Raw genomic sequence first — 24291 nt, 5'->3', positions numbered from 1 at the left:
TTGTTTGGTTCCAAACCAAACCAAGCTAGATCAGAAGACTGAACTGTATTTTAAAAAGTGGGGAGAGGGGGCTCAGAACAGTGAAATAAATACGGTTTCCAAGACTAACATTTAGGCATTAAGAATAATATAGCTCCTCTCAAATTTTATTCTTGTCTTGGAAAAGAATAAAAGCAACAGTCTCTTACCAAGAAAGCATCTAACCAGTTCTAAAAAAATAACAAAATCTACTTTCAAGCTAGCCATTAAGCTTGAATTATTTTATTCTTCCTTCTATTGTTTTCCTTCTTTTCTATTTGCAATGCAATATGATAATTAGCTTATTTCAACCTACAGGTAGCTCTTGACTGATTTTTTTCTCCGTCAATGGTACTTTAAACAGAAACACGGATTTCTTATTTCTTATCCTTGATTTATATGCTCAAAGAGTTAACAGGTTGCTCTTTTTTGCACTAGGTAGGCAGTGCATTGTTGTTTGTGTTCTGCTTTTAAAAAAAAAGAACTACCAAAACTCTTATAACGATACTGATCTTTGATAAAACGATGTAAGAGAAGTACAGAAAATATTCAATACTCTGGGAATATTTTTTAAAGGGATCCCTCATAACAGCAGAAAGTCAAAAAAGAAATGAAACTCCAAGTATTACTGAAGCAGAGAAATAGAAAACCAAGCAGAAGGCGATATAAACATGCAAGAAATGATGGAAAACAAAATAAAAAGCGTCTAAAATTAAGCAAAGGAAGAACAGATTTATCTCTTGACTTAATGAAGGTTTATAAAACGTTTGATGAGGTTGCTATTTTTTCTCTATTCACAACATATTCATGAGTATTTTGAGGGTGTCCTGTATCTTCAAAGACAGCTGAAAACAACATCATCTTCATTGGCTGTATTCTAGACCAAGGCTTCATCATTTTCTTAAAAACAGCACGCATACAAATGTTTGCAGCTAGCTCTCCATCCAGGTAGTGTCTCTGATTAAAACATAAAAAATGCTATATTCATTTGCTCTTTGAGTCTTTCCAGTCTAGGACTCTCTGCTTCTGACAGTGGCATAATGACATGGAACAGCAAGCAAGTTCAGCTGTTATACCCATGAGCTCAAATTCAAAATAGAAAATGAAAATATATAAAAGCAACTTTTTAATATCACCTTGATTTGGGCACCACTGCACAGAGGAGACTTCATTTTGTTTTCAATCCCATCGCCCCACACCCACACCCACCCACCTACATCCTCAAGTTTGAAGTAGAGATCCTTATTTGTGCCTGTTTCCTCCAAATTGAAAACAAAATCGTTTTCGTTTATCTTACATAGTAGCCTTTCAGCTGTCCTGTAATAAACCTTCTGCAGATCTGTTTATTCTTGATGAACCGTGAAGTATTTTAGTTATAGTCACACTACTGGATATTTTCTCATCTTGATTCATATTCTCAAGAGACCACTCTTTCAGTATCTTAGAAGAAAGTCTATGATATCCTTCAAATACTTTTATCTGGCAAGCATGGAGGTGAGAATCACTGGTTTGCTGTTCTCAGGAACATACTGACCAAAACATTCACATTTTGACTAGTTTCTTAGAATCACATTCAAACTGACAACTTTTGTAAACATTTTGAGAAACTTCTAAACTTCTGGGAAGCAATGATTTTTAAACAGAAAATCAATTTATCAAAATTTATTTAATCAAAATTTTACCAAATTTACAGCATAAAAGTGGCTGCCAAATGACTGATTTCAATCAAACCCAACAAATTGCAGAGGAAAAAAAATCTTTTAAAACATAAGTTTCCATTATATTAAGTCAGTTGAGTTTCCTATTGAATACTCTCACTAATTCAATGTTTACTGAATTACCATCCAAAACTGCCAACTACAAATACAAATGTAGAACAGGTTGAGTCCCTATTTTAAAAGGGTTTATAATCTAACTGGGGAAAGATGAAAAATCTCCAGAAAAAAACTTTTTTAAACAAGTAGCTAACACAGACTAGGAGAATCAGGAAAGCTTTTCTGAGGAAATCCAGAGAGATTTGAATAGACTAGCATGGTCCAGAACATTTATAAAAGCAAGGACAAAAACACAAGACATGGTATGCGCAGAGAAACACACAGTTCCCTGCTTACTGATATCTTCTCAAAGAGCAGTGGGAGATCAAGCAGGAAAGGTAAAATAGCCACCTTCAGTGCCAAAACCTAAACTTGATCTTAATAGTAACAAGGGAGAACTCTATGATCTTTGGCAGGAAAGCAGCAAAACAAGTGATATTTTAATTAAACTTAATCTAGTCTCTTTGTACCAGATGGATTGGAGGGAAAAGGTGACCTAGATAAAAGAGATCCAATCAAAAGGCTACTGAAATCATTTAGATGTGAAGTAAAATCCCCCAGAATAAAAAGGTGACAGTGAAAACGGATAAGGCATAACAGATCAAAGAGGCTGTGCACAGGAAGATACATGACTTTGATTTGATAAAAGAGATAAAGGACTTTCAAGATGACTCCAAGTCTTCTAAATTCAGGAGAGTGGTGATAGAATGGACAAAAAAGGAAATCTGGGAGATAGGCTAGTGAAGTTAAATGAAAATACTCTAAAGATGGTTGGAAATTAAAGACTAGAACTCAACTAAGACTGAAGCTTAAAGACTTTAAAATAGCATGGAGGTAATAAAAGTTTCAGAGTTTAAAACTATTGTAAATGTATGATTAATCTAAGGAAAGTCACCATGTTTTCAAAGAGGAATTGGTTGACCTAAACATATGACAAAAAAGTAAAAAAAAAATTTTTTTTGAGAAAGGTAGTGAGTTACTGGTGATCATCAACATTTTGCGCTGCCTTCCTATCATCCTGTAGTGAGAGGCTGCTTCAAAAACAGCCTTGGAGTATACTACTTCTGGTGCATCGCTTTCCTGCTAATCTCCTGACTATGATTCTTGGCAGAAGAATAAATGATCTATAGCAGCAGTTCAAAGAAATGCAAAGGAAAGTAAAGAGGTTGACTAAACTAGCATGAAGGAAAAATCTTAGGGGTTCCTTTGAAGCATATCAGAGGCATTTTAACACAGCTAACACTGTGCAATATCATCCAACAAAATTATCCAAAATGAAATCTTTGGGTTCTAATTAGAGCAGCAATCCTAGGGTTACACTGTCATTTAAAGTACTGAACTAAAATGGATAGCCTTCTTAAGGTCTCGAAAGCAGGAAAATAGTGCTGCCTGAGGTAGGAGCCTGCCTAGAATTTTCCCACAGTACTGCTGGAAGATTTGCATCTCAAGACGGAACATGGGGGCAGAAGTAAGCTCAGTAGCAAGATCCTATACAAAACAAAGAGCACTACAAGATAGGGAGGAAAAGAGAGCTTTTCCAAGCCAAATGGGAAGAACTGACTTTTTCACATGCTATTTCATTCCACGTTCCAGAGTAGGGGTTTTCCTTACTTATTTCAGCGCAAAGTCTTGGTTTATAGTTCACATTTCAAAATATTCCAAATACAGTATACAATTCAGATGCTATGTTAGGCTGCTCAACTACCAAGCTTAAGGTGTGTTTAAGTAGTTAACAATAAGGCTTACTTTTCTAGTTATTCACCTATTTTTAAAAAGGCCAATATTGAACTTTATTCTGGACCTGAAATTAAAAGAACCATTATAACTTTCCACAGCTAACCATGAACACATTTCTCAACAAGAGAATCCTCCTTTTTCTGCTCAAGTAAGTTTCTCAGAACTCTGGTTATCTACATCTTTCCAGACTCCTATCAGGGGCTTCTTCCATCTTAAATACGATTTCGGTCTACTGCTATGAAGAAGATACAACTACTTAGGTGTTCATTAATCATATGTGCTCATATTACCTTCAAATATCAGAAGGTGCAAAAAAACAGCAGAAGCAAAAACACTACCCTATGTTCAAATGTTTAAAATCTCTGTGATCAGCAAATATGACAAAATCTTAACATTTGTTTATCTCAACAGTTGTTGATACATGGATTTCAATTATGTTATTCTGAGGAGAGAAAGTCTACATTAGAATGCATAAAGATTTGCCATTCCTCCTATGATTTAACGTATATCAGCTTAAGGAATGATCTACTATGTAAGTGACACATTACTGAAAATGGGCTACCCACACTTTCCAGTTTCCAAAAGTGACAAAGTATGTTGACCTAGTCCAAAACCTAACCTGATTTTTTCCTAAGTAAAACATCAATCCACCCTATTCCTGATTCAACTCTCTGTTCAACAAATAGATGTTTGTACACGAAGGTGGAGTTCATACTTTCTCATCTGATCATATCAAGCCCTATTTACAGAGAAAATCCTCACAAAATATCCTGTTCCTCTATTATACCATGATCAGACCAAATAAAGGAAGGTTGCAAAATGAATTCAAGGAAATTATAAAAACAAAGTTGCTCAGCTAAACAAATTACTATTTTACCTTAATAAAAGTAACAAATGAAATGAAATCATTCATTATAAGAAAAGCAGCTCAATCTTTCAAAGACCAAATATAAACTGGTAGATCTAATTCAATGGTTCTTATTAGCCAAAAGCAGTAAACAGTTAAAAAATAAGTATCTCAAACTGCTTCATAAAAAAGCCCAGCTTCATCCCTTCATAATCAATGTAGAACTTCCAAAATCCAATTTGGGGAATAACATTTTAAAACGTCTGAGTTTTTAGCATACTTTGAATACACTTTTTTTATTGTATAGTTTCTTCACTGTAGTCAATTATTATCTGTAACCCTAAACTAGTCTGAATTCTTTGCAGGGAGGACCTAGTCTGCAGCTCTGAACCCTCAGAATCCAAGACTGTGCCTGGAATAAAGCACTGTAAGTTTTAAAGTAAATGCAGACCTGCCATGTTTGATAAGAGTCTTACTTTGTGCAGAAAATATATCTCTTTTCTTTTAAATGTTCCCCTCCAAACTATCAATTCCCACCCCCACCCCACATCTCCTTTTTTAACTCTTCCAGTAAGTCAAGAAGGATTTGGGACAACTTACTTCCCTTCTACCCTTTATGCCTTGAAATCCCTCCAAATTTTTATACTAAAATGTAATATTTAATTACGAGTATTTTGTCTTTTTCACATTTATGTATACATTTGTGTCCCACACTAAGTTATAAATTATCTGAGAGTAGAAATCATGTGTTATATAGGTGATATATATCTTGGTCCAGTTTTTGTTCTCTCTCAAAATAAAAAATTTTGTTGAATTATCGGCCTGCAACATTTTTTTCTCAGCCCTCCAGCAAGGTATTCTGGAGCACAGTTCCAAATCAGAACACTGAAATGATGCTACACGCACACACACAAAGGCAAGAAAATTAATTCTAGATCTGTTTTCTAAATGTACGCATCATACCTTGTCTAACACAACTCAAATAATTTCAGGCACTTAGATCTGACAATAATTAGCAGGCCAAAATGGCAACATAAATAATTCTGGCAGGAATGAATTTCCCAGCAACTTTGTGAAGGTAATGAGTCAATTCTCACCAAACCTGAAGGCTGCTCTTGCTCTCAGACTGCACTTGTAAGCATAGAGAGAAATCAGACAAATAACTTGAGAAATAGAGCATGATGAAAAAAAAAAAAGTTATTCATCTGAACTCTGACCATGTAACTATCCAAGCTGCCAAACCCAGCACCTATACTGACTGCAATCGGTAAGACTGCCTCATAGGGCAGCTCATTAACAACGAACTATGAAAACATAAGGACCACTACACAAAATCAGAACTACTGATTCTGATATCTGGTCAAATTCTATCATTCCAAGCTCTAAAGACAGTCCAAAAGATTCTGCCTTTTAGATTTTTGCTATACTGAATAAGCAATTCATCAAATCTTTGGTCACTGATCTTTTGTCATATGGATATTTTCATTGTAACAGTATTTGTAATCAGATTTCATTAAATTTTTAGCTAAAATCTTTCACCTAAACGCATATATTGTATATATTTTCTATAATTTAGTATTCTTACTGATTCAGGTTGCATCTCCCTTTATGTGATTTTTAAAAGTACTTTCAACCTACAGTATGACTATTATATGAACAGGGTCCCAAAATTAAAACCACATAAATTTTTTATCATACCAATCATTCACATCAATGATTTCTGTAATTTATTTACTAGCCTATATCTCTTTCAGACACAGATATTTAAAATTAACATGCACAATATCGAAGAGAGCAGGTACTTTCCTTTGTTTGTATTCTTACAAGAATTCTTGTAAGAATATAAGGAGATAAAGTGATTTTTCCCACAGTCATTCAATAAAGTAGATTATAACACAGAGCTGTCACTGATCGGCTAATCCTATCTAATAACCATAACTAACAAAATCAATTTGAAGAGTTAACCAATGGTTTAATGAAGACTTTAAGCTTCATTAGAGTATTAGCACATCACTAAGCCTGGAAAAATGTTACATGTACAGACACATGCCTTTTTTTAAAACATACTTCTGATGTCTCTATTGAGAAATCTATTAACTTGAAGTGTTGAGAAAGACATCTTAATAGTCCATTACAAATTTCATTTATTTTAAAGTTTCTATAAAAGTCTTAAGCTATATAAAACTAAGCTACTTCTAATATAAAAAGAAATATATCTTCCTAAACCAGAGTTCCTAAACAATTATTCAATATGAAATTTAAATCCAGGAAAAACAGGTGAAGTCCTTTTGGAAAATTCCAACTGCTGAAAGGCAGCAGAGGAAAATCATATTTTTGTATGGAAATAAAAATAGCTGAGTGTTAACAAATCAGTTAATATACTAAATCCTCATTGAGAAATAATCTAGTGTAACAACTGAGCCAATTATTCTAATCCAACAGTCCACCAAAATTTTACTCTATTTTATAGACACTCCACTATTAAGAGATACTACTAATTAGCAAACAATTCCAAGGACAACCTGTTCTTGATAGAAAATTACTGAAAAACCAAATAAAACCATCATTAGTTAAAACAAATATATTCAGAGTGTAGGCAAATATAAAAATACAGGAAAATGTTTAACAAATTAAGTAGATATTAAATATAAGCTGCAAAACTTAGTACGAAAAATACATCATTCACCCATGTGAATACCCCAGGACCACATGCCACATTAAGTTATCAAAAACTGACAAATCTAAAAACAATGTTTAAGCCAGAACAGAGAACTTCTTAAACAAACTCAAACAATAAAACTCAAGTCTCGTTTCCATAAAAATTCAGCTTTGGTATTGAGAACATTTTCCCATTGACCCAAATCCACTAAAACTGATTACGAAATAGCCTGTCATGTATCCAATCCCACTCTCTTTACTCCTTTAGTTCACTCTTGTAGATCACATCAAATTGGTTTTTCCAAAACATGTATTTTGGTACAACATCCTTCACTCAAAAAACAAAACAAACAAACAAACACAAAAAAACAAACTCAGTGCATCCCCTCTACCCCACCACCCCACCTTCCTCCCAGTGCTTAAAGGTCACTGAGTCCAAATTCCTTAGCCTGGTAACCAAGGCTCCAACCTTCCTTTCTGGCCTCCTCTCAAAACTCTCCTAGAGGAATTTTCTCTAGTCAAATCATTTTACCTACTGACTTCAAAGACCTTGAGCTTTCAGAATAACTTGAGCCATCATAATTAACAAATATTTTATTTTTCTTAAGATTAACACTGTGAAAAGCAAAGCAAAATTTTCTAAACAAATTTAAAAGTGGGTACACCATTTAATAAATAGGTTAATTTCTTATTATCTAAAATGACTGAGATGAAGAAAAGATATGGTTAAGAGCCAGACTTACACCTTCTCTCAAGATTTTAAGATACATGATGGCAGGGCTTTCAGTCAATTTCTGAGTGAAAACTCAAGTGAAAGAACTGGTTCTGGTAAGAGATTTGGAAACCCTAGACAGTTTCTAAATACTTGAACTTAACTGATAGTACTTTATGATTCACCATCAGGGCCCAATCTATTCCTAAATTACATAAACCAGTAAATTCCCACTACTTTTCCAGGGAAAGTACTTACCTAATGCACCCTAGTTTTTTGGTTGTTTTTTTTTTAAGTTTTAAAAGAATAACTTTATTTTCATAACCTCATATAACATATTTGTAAGTTTTGGCTGTTATCAACACATTTCTAAGCACTGATATCCTAAACTTAAGAAACAAAACTTTAACTTTCCCCCCAAATACTAAAATAATTAAAGTAAACCACTGGATTAAAATTAACTAGAATGCAATAGCATAAAGACAGTTTCCCAAATCCTAAATCCTTTTGCTAAGATATTATTTTTTTGTAGGAAGAGTCCCTGACATTTATGGGAAAGGTAAATAAATAAATAATCAATCAATCAACTGATCGTTTTTATGAAAAAGAAAAACATGAAAACCAAGACTCAGTTTAAAATTTTTCAAAGGACAAAGAAAGCATGTATCAACTGAGTACTATGATAAATCAGTTATTTACCGAAAACACTGACAGTCACATCAAAAAAGAGGGTGAAGCAGCATTTGAGAAATCAGATCGTCTACTGAATTATACTTAGTACCCTAGACCTAAGAGATCAGCAGTCTCTTGAGCTATGAAAGCTATCAAAAGGATTATCTCCATGTATCTTATTAGAAAGTCTACAGCACAGGTAGGAAAAAAGAAAGCAAGAATCAAAGAATACAGAGAAAAGAAGCAGAGTCAAGAGAAGAATTGGAGGTAATGACAGAAAGAAGGGAAGAGACCTCGATATAAGTCTAGAAAACCGGGGGAAAAAAATCAACAATAAAAGAGTAAAGGTTGAGGTACAGAAAAGGTTATCTTTGCCTCAGGGACATTAGCCCCAAGGTAATATACCACTCCCAATTAGGAGATATCCAAGAAGTCATTTAATGAAAGTTTTAGGAAAATTATTCTAAGAAAACCCAATTCCTGAGAAGAACTGAACCCAGAATCTATCTTTTTCTAAATGTCTTTGAATGATATTCTTTTATTAAAACTTATCAAAATTACTGTAAATTATAAATTTTTATTTTTGAAGTTTTAGTGAGAATGTTTGGTATAGTCTAAGTTTAAATTAACGCATAATTTGTAATCTTCTCAAATGATACATCAGTATGAATCCCTTTTCCTTAAATAAAATAACTTCTGGTGATTTACGTAACACTACAGAGAAGAAGAACCTAAGAGAAGGTGGGGAGGAGAGAGAGGGAGAAAGAGAGAGAGGGAGGGAGGGGGAGTGGAGGGAGAGAGAGAGAGAGAGGGAGAGAGAGAGAGAGAGAGAGAGAGAGAGAGAGAGAGAGAGAGAGAGAGAGAGAGACTAAAACAAAAGGTAAAAAACTTCTCAAATGAAATACGCCTTAATCTGGGTACCTATGAAAGTCATGCAAGGTACAGCAGATGGAGTTTGAAACAAACATTTTGTTTTTAAAAGGTACAGGACTAAAAGAACTGCTGAGGTGAATGAGCCTAGAGCTACTGGAAATATAAAAAGTATTTTAAAGACAAGAACGCAATAAAAATTCAAAGTCAAAACTTAATGAAATGCTATTAAGGCAGAAGATATGAAAAATTAATTAAGATTCTACTTTTGTTTGGTCTAAGACAGATGGGTGTATCCCTGATTGGTCTGGAACCTAAGAGAAGAACCTAAGTAGGGCTCAGGCTAAGGTTACATTAGCGAAAATTCTTTAAAGATATTTGAAGCTCTGAAACCAATACTATAGATGCCAATAATCTGTCCATGTCATAAGACTGTGTGAGTTTAGAATCTCTTCATAGCCTACCATTCCTCTGATTGGAGGGCCCAATAACTAAACAATTACAGGTACTTTTCTTTTTGAACTCAGAATATATTTTTACATTTGTCACTAGGAAAAGACCCCTTTCAAAACTGATCCACACCAGGAAAGTTTTATCTAACCACTTAGTAAGGGAATAATTTAGCCATAATAATTTCTGAACCATTCTATCTCTAAAGTCTGAATCAGAGTTATCACTGAAAGGTTTGACTTTTTGGATTTGGCTTTCTGTATGTTTTCTCTGTTTATTTTCTCCAACTGTCCAAATGTCTTATACTGCCATTATCCTTCCATCCCCTTCTTTACTTTCCTCCTATATATATGTACAGACACACACAAAAAGAGTATCAGTAATGTATGTATGCACATGCATATGTGTGTATGTGTTTATATATATATGCATACACATACACACACTGAGACACACAAGGCCAATATCAAAGGTAAAAACAAGTAACATTGCAGAATAGGAATAAATCCATTTATTCTTATTTCTAAGATAAAACAAAATTGGGTTGGTTACTACAACTTACCAGATGGTTCTTCAGGCTCACTTTCATTTTCCTCTTCTGGTGGGGCCTGAGGAGGTGGCGGGGGGAGCTTCTTTTCTTTCTCTGCTTTGGCATTTCTCTCCTCTTCTGAATAATATTCATCTTCTGAGAGGTTGGCCAAGCTTTCATCCATCTCTCTGTACTCTACCTATACAGAGATTATACCAGGGAAAGCTAAATACAGTGAACATCTAAAATCAGGGACTCATTTTGGAACCAATGTGTGTTTGTGTGTGTGCAATCATGTTCATAAAATGGAAGTTTTCAACAAAAAACCCAATTAGGAAAAAATATAGCTAACTAGAATAACAAGTCTATCTAATGCCAAGCCTGTACTTCTAACTATGATTCCATGGGAAAACAGCAGAAGAATGCCAGAAACCAAACTGGGAATTGAGGAGGAAGACAGAGAATAAAAGTTGCAAATGGCAACAGTCAAACTGAAACTATGAAAAGGTACATTTACTTTAAAAAATAAATAAATAAATAACTGATGACCTAAGAGAGTTGAATGATAAGAGCAAAGAATCCTTATTTACAACAAACTAAAGAGTGATGTGGAAATGGAGGCTACCAGTTTTACTAGTTCGCACTCTAGTTATAAAGGAGAGAATCAGGTAAACCCCCCCAAACTGTAAACTGTATCCAACTTGGCTAAGATAAAACAGTAGAGATAGTCCACGGCAATGCTACCCTGAACAAGCCCAATCTCATTTGATCTTGGAAGCTAAGCAGGGTTGGGCCTGGTTAGTACTTGGATGGGAGACCACCCAGGAAGACCAGGTGCTGTAGGTGTAAAAAATAAAAAAATAAGAGATTGTAAACTGACAAGGTCCTTGCAATCTGTGAGTTCAACCAAGGATTGCCTTGCCTAACAACAACAACAAAACAAACAAACAAAAAAACAACCAGTCGGAATAGATCTTGGGACAATGGGTGAAAAAGCAGCAAGAAGGAAAGGTTTCAAGGAGAGGGGTCAGAAAATGTAATATATTCTTATAGTATGCAGTTTCCTTTCTCTTTTTACCCCTCAACAGTGCTCGACTCCTCCCCATCCCAAAGGTTCAGTCTTTAATCCCACGACCATCAATCCTATCCATTCAATCAACGATCATTTAAGTGCCAACTGGGCAATGTGCAAAATTCTGAGACAAACACAAACAATATAAGATTCTTTCAAATGCAGTAGTTCAGTTTTTCCCAAAGGATGTTCCATAAGACACTATCCCCTTTGAATGAAAAAGGAATCCAAGATTAAGTCTGGGAAACATTGCAATCTTTATAGGCCTCCAGAGTCATAATACATATTAAAAGTACTGAAAAATTTTGCAGCAAAAACAATCTTTATCGCTGTTTAATCCAATGTTTTGATGAAGTAATAATTATTAACAAGGAATACACTTGGAAAAAGCTAGACAGTTCTTAGTTTTCAGGAAAAAAAATTAGAAAAATACCTAGAAATAGGAGCAAGAATAGCTAAAGGTAGTACTTAAAAACAACAAAATATGGTTCCACAGAACCCTAAGAGTCTTTGGGATTTCATTTATTAATTTTAAATGTATTTTTAAAATAAATACACACTCCTATGTGTTATCTAAACCATAACCCTTTTGAGACCACGAAAACATGAACTTATACTGCTTGGGGTAACTCAATTTTGGGGAGACCTAAGATGAAATTTCTTCTGCCACCTCTGTTCAACTGAGTGTGTCCTAAGATGGCAAAGCAAGCTAAACAAACAAAAACAACCCTTTGCAATATTTATCTATCAATACTAGATCGTTACAATACTTCAATAAAATCGCATTCTAAGGCTGAAACAAGACTGCAACTATTATGCTTAACCTCCATTCTCAAATTTGGCTCTATCAAAATAGCCCTATTTTCTCAAAGACTTACAACTAAAATAAATGTTACAAATTTACCTCTTAATATAAAACAGGCAAGCAGTATTTTATTTTGGTATTGTCATAAAATTTTATTTTGTAAAAAAGGGTTTCTCCACCTAATAAAAAGTTTAAAAACTATCTGAGAGAATCATAAAAACTCTAAAAACTAAAAACCCCAAGAAAAGGAATAGATACTGTGACTACAAAAGATTGGGAATCTCATCCCTAAGTAAAATCCTCAAAGACTTCAGAGGTTCTACAACTATGCACTTAAGAACAAGGACACAAAGATGTCCCAATTGGATGACATGAGTCAGGAGGGTAATTATTCTTACCTTTACATGGACAGACAACTCACAAATTTACATCTCTAGTCTCTCCCTTCTCTTCCACACCCTTGCTACAATGATTCATTCACTTCCCAATCACCTTAAAGCTCCAGTCTTTTTGTTTGCTTTAATCTTTATACCTTTTAATTCATTTAGGGTATAACTGCCAGATTTTCAGATAGCTTTCTGATATTTCCAGATAGTTTAACAGATGAATGCCAACCTTTTCAAACCAGCATACAAACTCTCTGGCTCTAACTAATCAAACCTACCTCTAACCATTTTCTAACACTAGTCAAAAAGTCCTCAATACTATTTTACCCATCTTTAAACTCCCTAAAAGCTACTCCAACCTTTTTCTGTTAATCCAATGCCTAAAATTCAGGGTCCAACCATCTCCGCAAATTATTCTCCAAATATTCCAAATTTACAAATACATCTTCCTCCTCCCCTGAATTCTCATAGCACTATGATCTGCACTTCCTACTCTAGTGTGGTCCTGGTTGATGGGACTTTCTATGATAATGCAAATGTTCTGTATCTGTGCTTCCAATAAGGTAGAACTAGCTACAGGTGGCTACTGAGCACTCGCCATGTGCCTGTTTAAGTTAAATTAAGATTAAAAATTAAGTTTCCTCAGTCATACTAGTCACATGGTAAGTGTTCTATAGCCATATGTAGTTAGAAGCCTCCATACTAGACAGTATATAATATCTAATTTTTAGCTCTTTATAACCTAGACACGACTCTACAACCAGATCCCTCCAATTTATCTTGATCCTAGAAAAATCTCATTTCCAATTAAATTCATTTGCCCATTGTTCCCAATATTCAGTTGTCTACTATGGTCTCCCTGTTAGTACTCAAACCACTTTGTATTATATCCCAGGCATTTTTCACTTCTTTTTCTTCACTGGTAGTACTTTATTGCCGGGCACCTACTTACAGTATGTCAGACACTGCAATAAGCATTTTGTTTACATTATATCTAAACCTAATAACCTTACAAGGTAGGGTTTATTTTTCTAGCAAAAATGAATCACAGAAGATCTAACTGCAATAAGCTCATCCTTTTCCAGAATACTTTTCTAAATTCTGCCCTTTTTCAAGGCCCAGCTGAGGGCCACCATTCCTGAAGCTGTGTGATATTCTCAAAATCCCAATCCAATTTACCAATTTCAAACCTTAAACATTTTGCCATGATATGAATGACACACACTCAGGTGAATTTATTCTGATACTAATGAAACAAGCGTCAGGGACCCTCAACTTGCACGGACCCCTTCCAATACCCTGAACCTAACTTTGATTACATAAATGTGTCATTTTTAAAAAGAGGGTCCTCAAACCTGAATAAGCTCCCAGACCAACAAATATAGGTATCTCTTGTATGTACCTCAGAACTCCTGAGTGCCTGTCTACACTGACCCGGCTTGCTTTTTACTCTTATGGATGTTCAACCCATACGATCTGTGTCCTCTGGCTCCCAAGACTGGTTATGAATAGATCTGTCCCCCCAGTTCCTTACTTCCTAGTTGCTCCCCAAAATAAACACATAACCCATTTTCAGAAACTTTTCAGAGTTTCAGAGCTAATCACAATGGAAAAACAGGAATTAAAATAAACAGGAGAATTTCAAAGAAATCTTATAGCATGTCCTGAATAGATCTACAGATTCAATGCAATCACAATTAGAATTTCAGGTGCCTTACTTGTAGAAATTGATAAACTGATCCTAAAATTCATATGGAAATGCAAGGGACACAGACTAGCCAAAACAATCTTAAAAAAAGAACAAAGTTGGAGAGCTCACACTTTCTGATTTCAAAGCTTATTGCAAAACTATAGTAATGAGGGTAGTGTGGTAATGACATAAGAACAGAAATACTGTACAGATCAATGGGGTAGAATTGAGAGTTCATAAAAAAATTCTTACATTTATGGTCAGTCAACAGGGTTCCAATCATTCAGAGGGGGAGAGAATACTCTTCAACAAACTATGCTGAGTATGATATCCACATGCAAAAGAATGAAGGTGAACCTGTACCTCATATCATATAAAAAAATTCTAAAATGATCTAAACGCAAGAGCTAAAACATAAAAAACTCTTAGAAGAAAATGGTTAGGCAATGATTTCTTGGATATAATACCAGAAGTAAACAGGACAAAAGATAAATTAAGACATCAAAATTAAAAACTTTTGTAATCACCGTATATAAAGAACTCTACTCAACAATAAAAAGAGAACCCAATTTTAAAAAGAGACAAGGATCTGAACAGACATTTCACCAAAAAGATATACAAATAGCCAATGAGCATACAAAAAAAGGATGCTCAACATCATTAGTCGTTAGGGTTAATACCACACATCAAATCCAAAATGCAATTACCACTTAACAAGGATGGCTATAATTAAAAGACAGTATCAAGTGTCAACAAGGATATGAAAAAATTAAAACCCTCATACACAACTGATAGGAATGTAAAATGGAGTGGCTGCTGTGAAAAACTGGCAGTGCCTCAAAAAAGCTAAACACAGAGATACCATATAATTCAGCAATTCTACTCTTAGGTATATACTCAAGAACTGAAAACATACATTCATACAAAAAATTGTACATATAACAGCAATATTCATAATAGCCCCAAAGTGGAAACAACTCAAATATCCATCAAATGATGAACAAAATGTGGTATATCCATGCAATGAGATATTATTTGGCCCCAGAGTTATCAAGTACTGAATGCAAGTACTACAACATAGATGAATCCTGAAAACATGCTAAAACCAGACACAAAAGGCCACACGTAATTTATATAAAATGTCCAGAATAGGCAAATCCATATATTGAAAAAGTAGGTAAGTGGTTGCCAGGGGCTGGGGTAGGGAGAAATGGAGAATAACTGCCCATGGTACAGTTGTCTTTTGGGGGTGATGAAAATGTCCTAAAATTGACTGTGCTGCTGCTGCACAACTTTGAACATGCTAAAAATCACTGAATTGTATACTTAAAAAAGGTAAATTTTCTGGTATGTAAATTATCTAAAAAAAAATGTTTAAAAAAATCTTATCACATGGTTTCTGGCCACACTTTTCTATTGAAATATTAAAATAAAACCCCATTGTGCTTCTGCCCTCTACTGAGAGTTGGGAGTCACCAACCTCTTGTGCTTTTCTAACCCATGCTTTGGTGAAAGCCCCCAAAAGCCTTTTCTCCTGTTATTTAGCACAGGGTATTATTCTTGGAGAGATCTCTCAAGTGGGCAGTTAAATCTGAGCGTTCTCAGGCCTAGGTAATACTATCTCAAGAAACTGCTCATTCTGAGGCTTTTCTTGAATCAACCTAAGGAAGAATCAACCTTGCTGACACCTTGATTTCAGACCTCTAGTCTCCAGAACTGAGACAATAACGCTTAAGCCACAAACACATGCAAAAAAAAAGCTCTTCATACATACTTATTTGGTATATACCAACTTAAAAATTATATACAGGTAGAAAACTTGTTATATAAACATATTACATAAATGCATGATTTTAAATATTTACTTATTTAAAACTATATGTACATATATTCCGTTTGTCAACTGGACCATGAAATCTCAAGAAAATGCCCAAGTGTAAAATCTGTGCCCTACTACTGCCCCAGTACCCTATGGACTAGGTGTCCTATGTGGTCCTTTGTTTCAGAGGCCGATGATACTTCACCACAATGTAAGTGTAGGGCTTACATTCCAGTTCCACCACTTTCTTAGCTGTGCGACTATGGGCAGGTTGCTTAAATAGTGTGCCTCAGTTTACTCATTCCTAAAATGGAGCTAACAATACCTGCTCGTTGGTGTTTAGCAAAAATAAAACGTTTATTATGCTCTGAACACAGCATCTGGCACCCGAGAAGTGAGGCAGCTATTGTCTGTATATACTTTCCCGTGACAAATCTTTTTCTTCCCATATATGTGCACACTAATTGATATTAACCCTCTTAGTCAGCTTCACCTGTAAAAATTTCCGTCAAAAGATCGTCGAGAGGATTAAAAAAAGAGGAAAAATCTTTGCACACAGCAAAGACTCGAAAAACTGCTCCTTATTTCGGTCTCCCTGGCTACGGCAATTTCTTTAGCATCATCCTACAGCTCCAATGTGCTCCCAGGTAAAACTCCATAAATACTGCTGAGCAGCTTCCAGACACATCTGGGGACAAACAAGTGATGTATGTCTCCAACGACGCCATCTGTAACTCCACGTCAGGGAGCCATTTTTTCCAGTCGAGAAAATGAAAAGGTGTACAAAATATAATGAGTAAAATAGCCCTCCCTTTCTCAGTACGGTCGGTCCCCGCACAAAGACCGCATTCGACACTGGCAAAGACCTTCCCCTCACCCCACCCATCCAGCTAGTGGGGCGGAGAGCGACTGACTAGGGAGGTCTGGGGTGGGCGTGGGGCTCAAGGCCCAAGTCCGGGGCGGCGGGGGGAATCACCTCTGGAGAGCAAAGGCACTGGGATTTGTGGTTTGCGGGAGGGGGTCGGGCCTCACCTTCGCCCGCTTGCGCCGGCTGGTCCGTCGCCCCTCCGGAGTCTCTGCGATTCCGGTTTCCATGGGGGTCGCAGATCCAGGCAAGACGGTAGGCCCAGCTTGAGGCCCGGCGGACCCCGGCGGCTCGGCCAGGCCCCCGGGGGGCGAGGCCCGCGGAGGCTCCTTCTTGCGGGGAGTGCGCTCCCCCACCGCCCCCGGCCCGGCCTCTGCAGGGCCCGACAGGCCCGCGGGCGCCGGGGCCACCTCTGAGCCGTTCTCAGCGCCGGCTGCTGCTCCAGCGCCGGTCTCCGACCCCGCCGCCGCCGCTGCAGCCGCAGCTGCGGCCGCCTTCTTTCCAGACAACATTTCGGGGCGCCTGGCTGCTGACGGACTATGAGCCACTCAGTCGGTAGATGCGTGAGTTCGGAGCCGCGTCACCTCGCTTCACTTCACACAGTCCGCGCGCGGCCAACCGCCGTCGCGTACGCACGCGCTAGGCGCGCTCCCGTCGGGTCCGGACAAAAAACCTGAGACGCCCACGGCCCCGCCCTCCCCCATTGCCATAGAGCGGAGTCTTCGAGGCTAGAGCGGCACCATGGCGAAGAGCGCGATGCTTTCCTAGAGCGTCTCTTTAACCTTTAGAGTTGGCCCCAGCACTATCCCGGGCCTAGGGCTTCTGGGCCAGACTGCAGCGCCGAGGGTGACCATTTCCAGTCAGGGGCTTGAATGCATTTATCTATTCTTTCCCTCATTCATTTATCCACTCATTCTCCAGTTCAGTCAATATTTATTAATGCTTACTAGGTAACAGGGTTTAATTACGAAGTTCTTGCTTTCAAAGAGTGTACAGTGTAGGGAGGGGAAAACACTAAAATGTAATTGGTAGATCTTATTCATAAGTGCCCTGCTCGTACTGGGGAAATATTAGCAAACAAGTTTCATAGTAATAAATTGGATAGACGTTAGGATCTCCAGGTTTGAGCCCAACGGGATTGCTCTTGCCTCCAAGGCTTTGTTTATGCCTCCTCATCTGCACCTTCTTCCATTCTCTATGCTCCCCCGCCCCACAGAACGCCTGTTTCTACAACACGGTTATTCTTTCTAATGCTGCAGATAGTAGTGGTGGTTTATTCTTTAATTCTTCCAGGAATCCTTCACTGCCTCAGCACAGGAACAGGCCTTGTGTTCTTCAAGCTGATTTCTACAGAGAGAACTATAATTGCTTTTTTACATGTCTGTCTCTTTGCAGCATAATTTTCCAAAAACGATTCCATTTACGTGAAGTCCAAGAACTGATAAACCTAATCTCTAGTGATAGAATCCAACCTGGGATTGGAAAGTGGGGGTTGACTGCAAAAGAGCAGGAGAGAACTTGCCGGGGGTGATGGAAATGTTTTATATCTTGATTGGGGTGGTATATACATTAGTCAAAACTCATTGAACTGTACAAGTAAATAGGTATTTTTTTTTCTCGTCTATTGTACCTCTATGAAATTGATCTAAACAACAAAAAAGAGGCAATTAAGTCCAGGAAAACTAGAAACTGCAAAAAAGAAAGTGTAATCATAGTACTATATATGGCTCAGCTGTGAGCTACACTGGCATAACAAACAATATTGTTTTATCCAAAGTGATAGAATTATGTCGAAAGTGGAGAAAAGAGCAAGTTTGTGGAGGAAGAGGAGGAGAGGATGAGAATGATTTATGGAAGGAGAGGCTCTGCATGGGAGCTAAATCCTCCTCTTCCATCATTAAGGGATAATATATAATGTCGAAATTGAGAAATCAAGAAATAACAGCATAAGCATATTATTTTTATATTTGCTTAATAAATACCAGAAGAAACATAAAAATTGTTTCTCTGAGTCATAGAATTTGAGGGCGGGAAGCGGTGAGACAGGAGATGGAAGCTTGTTCGTTTTACACCCTGTATTTCTGTTTGTCTTGTTTGCACATATAATAATTTGATAAAACTTAAAATTAGATTTTTAAAATATACATAGCTTTTGACCCAGCAATTTCACTTTCAGGAAAACATTGTCTGGAATATTTATGTATACAAAGATTTAACTGTTTATCTCAGGTTATATATAATAACAATGAAGGAGAGCTAACCTAAAGGCCAAAAAGGTGACTAGTTGAATATATTAGAATGTCATAGCCATTAAAATTGATATTTGATTAAAAGAACTCTATACAAAATAGTGAACATATATCAAAGAGTTACTTAATTCACAATGGAGAGAACCGGCAGCATGATAAAGTTTGTTCAAAGGAGAATATGAAAAACATATATATAGTCATTGCTCAGTGGAAAAGAGAATACTGGAGTAAGATTGCAAAGTTAAATAAGAAAAAATAGTTAATGTTATGTGAGGCCATAAAATTGTAAACATTGGGAGGTTATCTTTTCTATCAGAACTAATTTGCATCTACTTACCCTCCCAAAAAAATCATTTGCAACTTACCCACTTTTTTTTCAGAAATGCAGATATACCTTGGAGGTATTACAGTTTTGGTCCCAGACCACTGTAATAAAGCAAGTATCACAATAAATCCAGTCATAATCTTTTTGCTGGTAGAGGATCTTGGTTTCAATTTGTAAAAAATGCAACACCTGTGAAGCACAATAAAGCGAACCACAATAAAATCAAATAGGCCTATAACTAATTTTGTTAAATTGTGGTAAAATACATAACATAAAATTTACCATCTTACACATTTTTAAATGTACAGTTCACTAGTGTTAAGTACATTCACATAGTTGTGCAAACTCCAGACCTCTTTTCAGCCCCTGGCAACCACCATTCTACTTTCTGTCTCTATGAATCTAACAACTCTAAGTACCTCATATAAGTGGAATCATGCAGTATTTGTCCTTTTATATCTGGCTTATTTCTCTTATTATCCTCAAAGTTCATCTATGTTGTAGCATGTATTAGAATTTCCTCCCTTTTAAGGCTAAATAATATTTCAGTGTATGTATATACACCATTTTGCTTCTCCATTCATCTGTTGATGGATTTTTGAGTTACTTCCATCTTTTGGCTATTGTAAATAATGCCGCTATGAACATGAGTGTACAAATATCTCTTCAAGACCCTACTTTCAAGTCTATGGCCATGCCACCCTGAACATGCTCAATCCCATCTGATTTCGGAAGCTAAGCAGAGTCAGGCCTGCTCAATCCCATCTGATTTCGGAAGCTAAGCAGAGTCAGGCTTGGATGGGAGACCACGTAGGAAGACCAGGTGCTGTAGGCATAAAAAAAAATAAGGGATTGTAAGCTGACAAGGTCCTTGCAATCTGTGAGGTCAACCAAGGGTTGTCTTGCTAAAAAAAAAGACCCTGCTTTCAGTTCTTTGGGAAATATATTCAGTAGTCTATATCCAGAATTGCTAGAGCAGCTTTTTTAAAAGTTAACATCTGGCTACAGAGCGGACCCCTAATCAATATTAAATAGTAAGTCAAACAAAGTTACCTTCTCCTAAAGCATCAGGTGACCAACAGGTAGGCCAGTTCAATAATATTCTGGTATAACTGTTGATGAGTTTGTAGTAATCTTTTTACCTTATTTCCAAATTATGAATAATTCTTCTTTGCAGTCTTCTTTACTATGAGGTAAAGGCTCTGTATTGCTGTCTATTTTATTCTCAGCGGCTAGGCCCAAAAGTACTGTTGAATGAGCAAGGTATCACTAAGGCCTACATCACCTGGCTGTTATGAGGACATCATGAGATGATGCTTGCAAACTGCCTGTCAAAGTCTGGCACATAGAGGTTGCTTAAGACATAGGAGTAGTTAATATTATTGTTATGCGGCAGCTAGGGGTTGGGGGCTGGTCATAACTCAGAGGAGGGGGCAGCCATGACTCTTGTTATGGAGGCAACTGTCCTAGAGGGGGGACTGATGTTGGGTCTTGGGGCCTGGGTGCCACCAAGCCATAATGGGAGAACTAATGTCTCTTTTTAGGAATCTCCAGGGGATACTTGATTCCTCAGGCACCATAGGAGCATTGGTGGCTTGGCTGATCAGCTATAAGCCAGTCTTGTTTGGGTTCTTATTCCTTCTGCTGTTGCTTAGCAACTGGCTGGTCAAGCATGAAGTCAAGCCCACCCCCCCAGAGCCCAAGCAGGTGAGCAGAGGAACTTTAGCTTCAGCTGAGAGTGATGAGGTATTTAGAACTAGATTGGGGGTTGAGGGATAGGGTGGATGTCAGGATAATGGCTCAAGACTGAGGAATCCACAGCTCTGGTCTAAGTCCCTGCTCTGCAGCTGACTCTTGGGTGACAGAGGACAAAGCATGGTCTTCACAAGGCTTCAGTGGCCTCAGGTGTAAAATCGGGACCACCTCAGCCTCTCCTACTTCATGTTTGATATCAACATGCTTTGGCAACCGTATCAACTAATTTAAAGGAAAAAAAATGAAAATGGATGAGCTAAAGATACATAAATAATGTAGATACATCTCTAAAATATAATAATGAAGATAGGAGAGATATACATAGATTATGATATCTTTCATATAAAGTTAAACATGCAAAACAATAGCCTATTTTGTTTATGAATACACATGTATAGTGAAAGTATACTAAGGCAGGATTTTTCAACCTCTGCATGATTGACATTTTGGGCCAGATAATTCTTTGTGTGGGGGCCGTTCTGAGCATTGTTGGCTATTTAGCAGCATCCCTGGCGTCTACCCATGAGATGCCAATAGCACCCCTCACCCCTCACAACCAAAAAAGTCTCTAGCCATTGCCAAATGTCCCCTGGGAGAGTAAAAGAGCCTCCCACTGAGAACCACTCCTATAAAGAAATGCATGGAAAAAGTAAAGACCAAAGTCAGGATTGCAGTTGAGATGAGGTTCAGGGAGGGCGGAGAACACTCTAGGAGAGGGATTCACAATTACGTACCTTTGTGAAATTTTATTTCTTAAACTGGTGCAGAAATATGGGTATTTGTTGTAATATTTACTTTTTTGCATGTCCGAAATATTTATTTAAAGGGTTTTATAGACCAGGAGGTTGTGGCTAAATCTAAAAAGAAGAGGTAAAAGTGTTATTATTAACTGGGTAAGGGGGCAGATGAGGATTATAAGGATAAAAGCAAGTTGTGAGATACAGACTTGGAAGCTAGAGATTTTACAGTAGTGGTCCCCAACCTTTTTGGCACCAGGGACCAGTGCTCCTATGAGAATCTAATACTTGATCATCTGAGGTGGAGCTGAGACAGTGATGCTAGGGCTGGAGAGTGGCTGCACATACAGATGAAGCTTTGCTCGCTCACCTCCTGCTGTGCAACCCGGTTCCTAACAGACCGTGGACTGTACTGGTTCATGGCCCGGGGGGTGGGGGACCCCTGTTTCACAGGGCCTGACAAAATTCTCAGGCACACTGGGAAAAGCATAAGCTCCGGAGACACAGATACATTTGGGTTAAGGATTTTATGTCCTCTGTGAGTACAGATTAGTGAACTATTTCATTTACTCCTGTGAACCAAAGGCAACTGTAGGTTTTGGGAGTGTGGATGTTCTCCCATTGGCCGAGTGATGCTGAGAGAGGGACCTTCCCTCACTGAGCCCCAATTCTCTCGCCCACAGGATGTATGCAAGATGCTCTCCTGGCAGGCTGGTTTGTGAGAATTGATTAAGGTGATATTTATAAATCATCCAGCATGGGAAGGGGTTATCATTAACCAACTTTCTTCTTTTCCGGGTGATGGGGAACTTAGGAAAAGGAAGAGAAACCAAAGACCCCTGAAGCCAAACCCAACAACAACAACAACAACATCATGAATACAAAAGAAGTGGAGAGACTTCATGCCTGCTTTGCTCTCCAGGACAAGATCCTTGAACGACTTATGTTCAGTGAAATGAAGTTGAAGGTCTTAGAAAATCAGATGTTCATCGTATGGAATAAAATGAATCACCACAAGAGGTCGAGTGGACGGAGGGCTTTTCCCATGAGGAAGCACAGACTGAGGAGGCATGAGTCCATCTTCTCCATCTTCTCTGATTGCACCTCCAATTCTCCCTAACGAGGTCAGAGAGACTGGGGTGGGCTGGCCTCTTCTGATGTTACCTTTGCTCAGTAAAACCCATCAGAGACTATTGGATTTTCTTAGTAAATCACACTGGAGAGGAGGATTGGAGGTTGAAAGGTCACCTCTGGAAAAGAAATCTATTCACCAGGTCAGCCAGATAGCACCCTAGATACAACCTGACAGGGGCTCTAGAACCCAGGCCCTTTCTCTCTTTGAGCTGGACCACCTCAACCCCTCAATCAGCCCTGGTCCAGGGAGCTATATCTGTTCACCTCGAGTCTTACAATGGCCTCCTCAGTGCTGTTCCAGCCTCCAGTCTCCCCTCACCCTGTACTCAGGCCAGAGCAAGCCTCGTCAAGCATGGTACTGAGTGTGTTCAGTGCCTGTTCTTGAGCCAACGTCTCTCTGTGGTTGACAGAATAAAGCCCATAATCCTTACCGTGGTGTTCAGGCCCTCCCTAATCTGACCCCTTCTCCAGCTCTCTTTCCCCCCATTTCTCATCCTCACGTGCTTTATACCCTATGCCAGAGTATCCTAAACATCAGTAATTAGAGTACCAACTTTGTGATTTTTGCTGTAGCCCTGAACCACCTGAATATTCAGCTCAACATTGTCTCTTTAAGTTAACTATTATTTTCCTTAAATCTATAAAGAAAAATGATAATGAAGATAAATAATTTATCTGTAAGTTAAAAAACAGCCTCATTTGCCTGAAATAGAACTTAACCGTCAAAATACAACGGAAACAAAAATTATGTTAAGTTCCAACTGGAACTGGATTGCCCTCTGAAAGATGTGAGCCTGTGAATTTGGGGTTAAAAAGGGAGATTAGCAAGTGTTAGCATTTGAAAGAAGTGCTAGCACCAAGCTGAGACTTTATAAGAATTAGAAAGGAAACCACTGCCTCACTGTGACTTGATGCCTCAAGTCTCTCTCAGCCCCACAAGTCTCATGAACTCTAATCAAACCAGATGACTGTCCAACCCCCAGATGCACCCACATCCCTGCTCACCTGGTTTCTTCCCCTAGAATCTCTTATTTTCCCTTCTCTGCTGTTCACGATTCCAAAGCTAACACCACCACAATGCTTCCCTCAGCCCAGCTATAACAAATGCCTTTCCTTCACATTCTCCTAGCATTTCATCTGTAGTTCT

At 37.7% G+C, this 24291-nt stretch overlaps 2 protein-coding genes and 1 pseudogene across 3 annotated transcripts in view; 2 read left to right on the top strand and 1 right to left on the bottom strand.

The window, feature by feature from the left end:
* The window catches only part of KDM1A (lysine demethylase 1A), a 52646-nt gene extending 35050 nt beyond the window's left edge, over positions 1–17596 (bottom strand). For both annotated transcript variants that reach the window (XM_039854938.1, XM_039854939.1), the window contains exons 1-2: positions 17112–17596; positions 10341–10506 (exon numbers count right to left, since the gene is read on the bottom strand). In XM_039854938.1, the coding sequence (XP_039710872.1) occupies positions 10341–10506; positions 17112–17456 (511 nt within the window). In that variant the 5' untranslated portion in view covers positions 17457–17596. The remainder of the gene's footprint in view (positions 1–10340; positions 10507–17111) is intronic.
* LOC120596510 (uncharacterized) lies at positions 11035–11153 on the top strand (annotated as a pseudogene).
* Positions 17597–20867: 3271 nt separating the features above from the next.
* On the top strand, positions 20868–23620 carry TEX46 (testis expressed 46). The gene is made up of 2 exons (XM_039854343.1): positions 20868–21225; positions 22825–23620. Exons 1-2 carry the CDS (start codon positions 21037–21039, stop codon positions 23128–23130), a joined length of 495 nt encoding a protein of 164 aa, XP_039710277.1. The 5' UTR covers positions 20868–21036; the 3' UTR covers positions 23131–23620.
* Positions 23621–24291: the final 671 nt, after the last annotated feature.

This window comes from Pteropus medius, unplaced genomic scaffold (assembly GCF_902729225.1).
Source record: "Pteropus medius unplaced genomic scaffold, Ma_sr-lr_union100, whole genome shotgun sequence".
In the NCBI taxonomy this organism is placed as follows: Eukaryota; Metazoa; Chordata; class Mammalia; order Chiroptera; family Pteropodidae; genus Pteropus; species Pteropus medius.
This window is presented reverse-complemented; position numbering and strand designations above follow the sequence as displayed.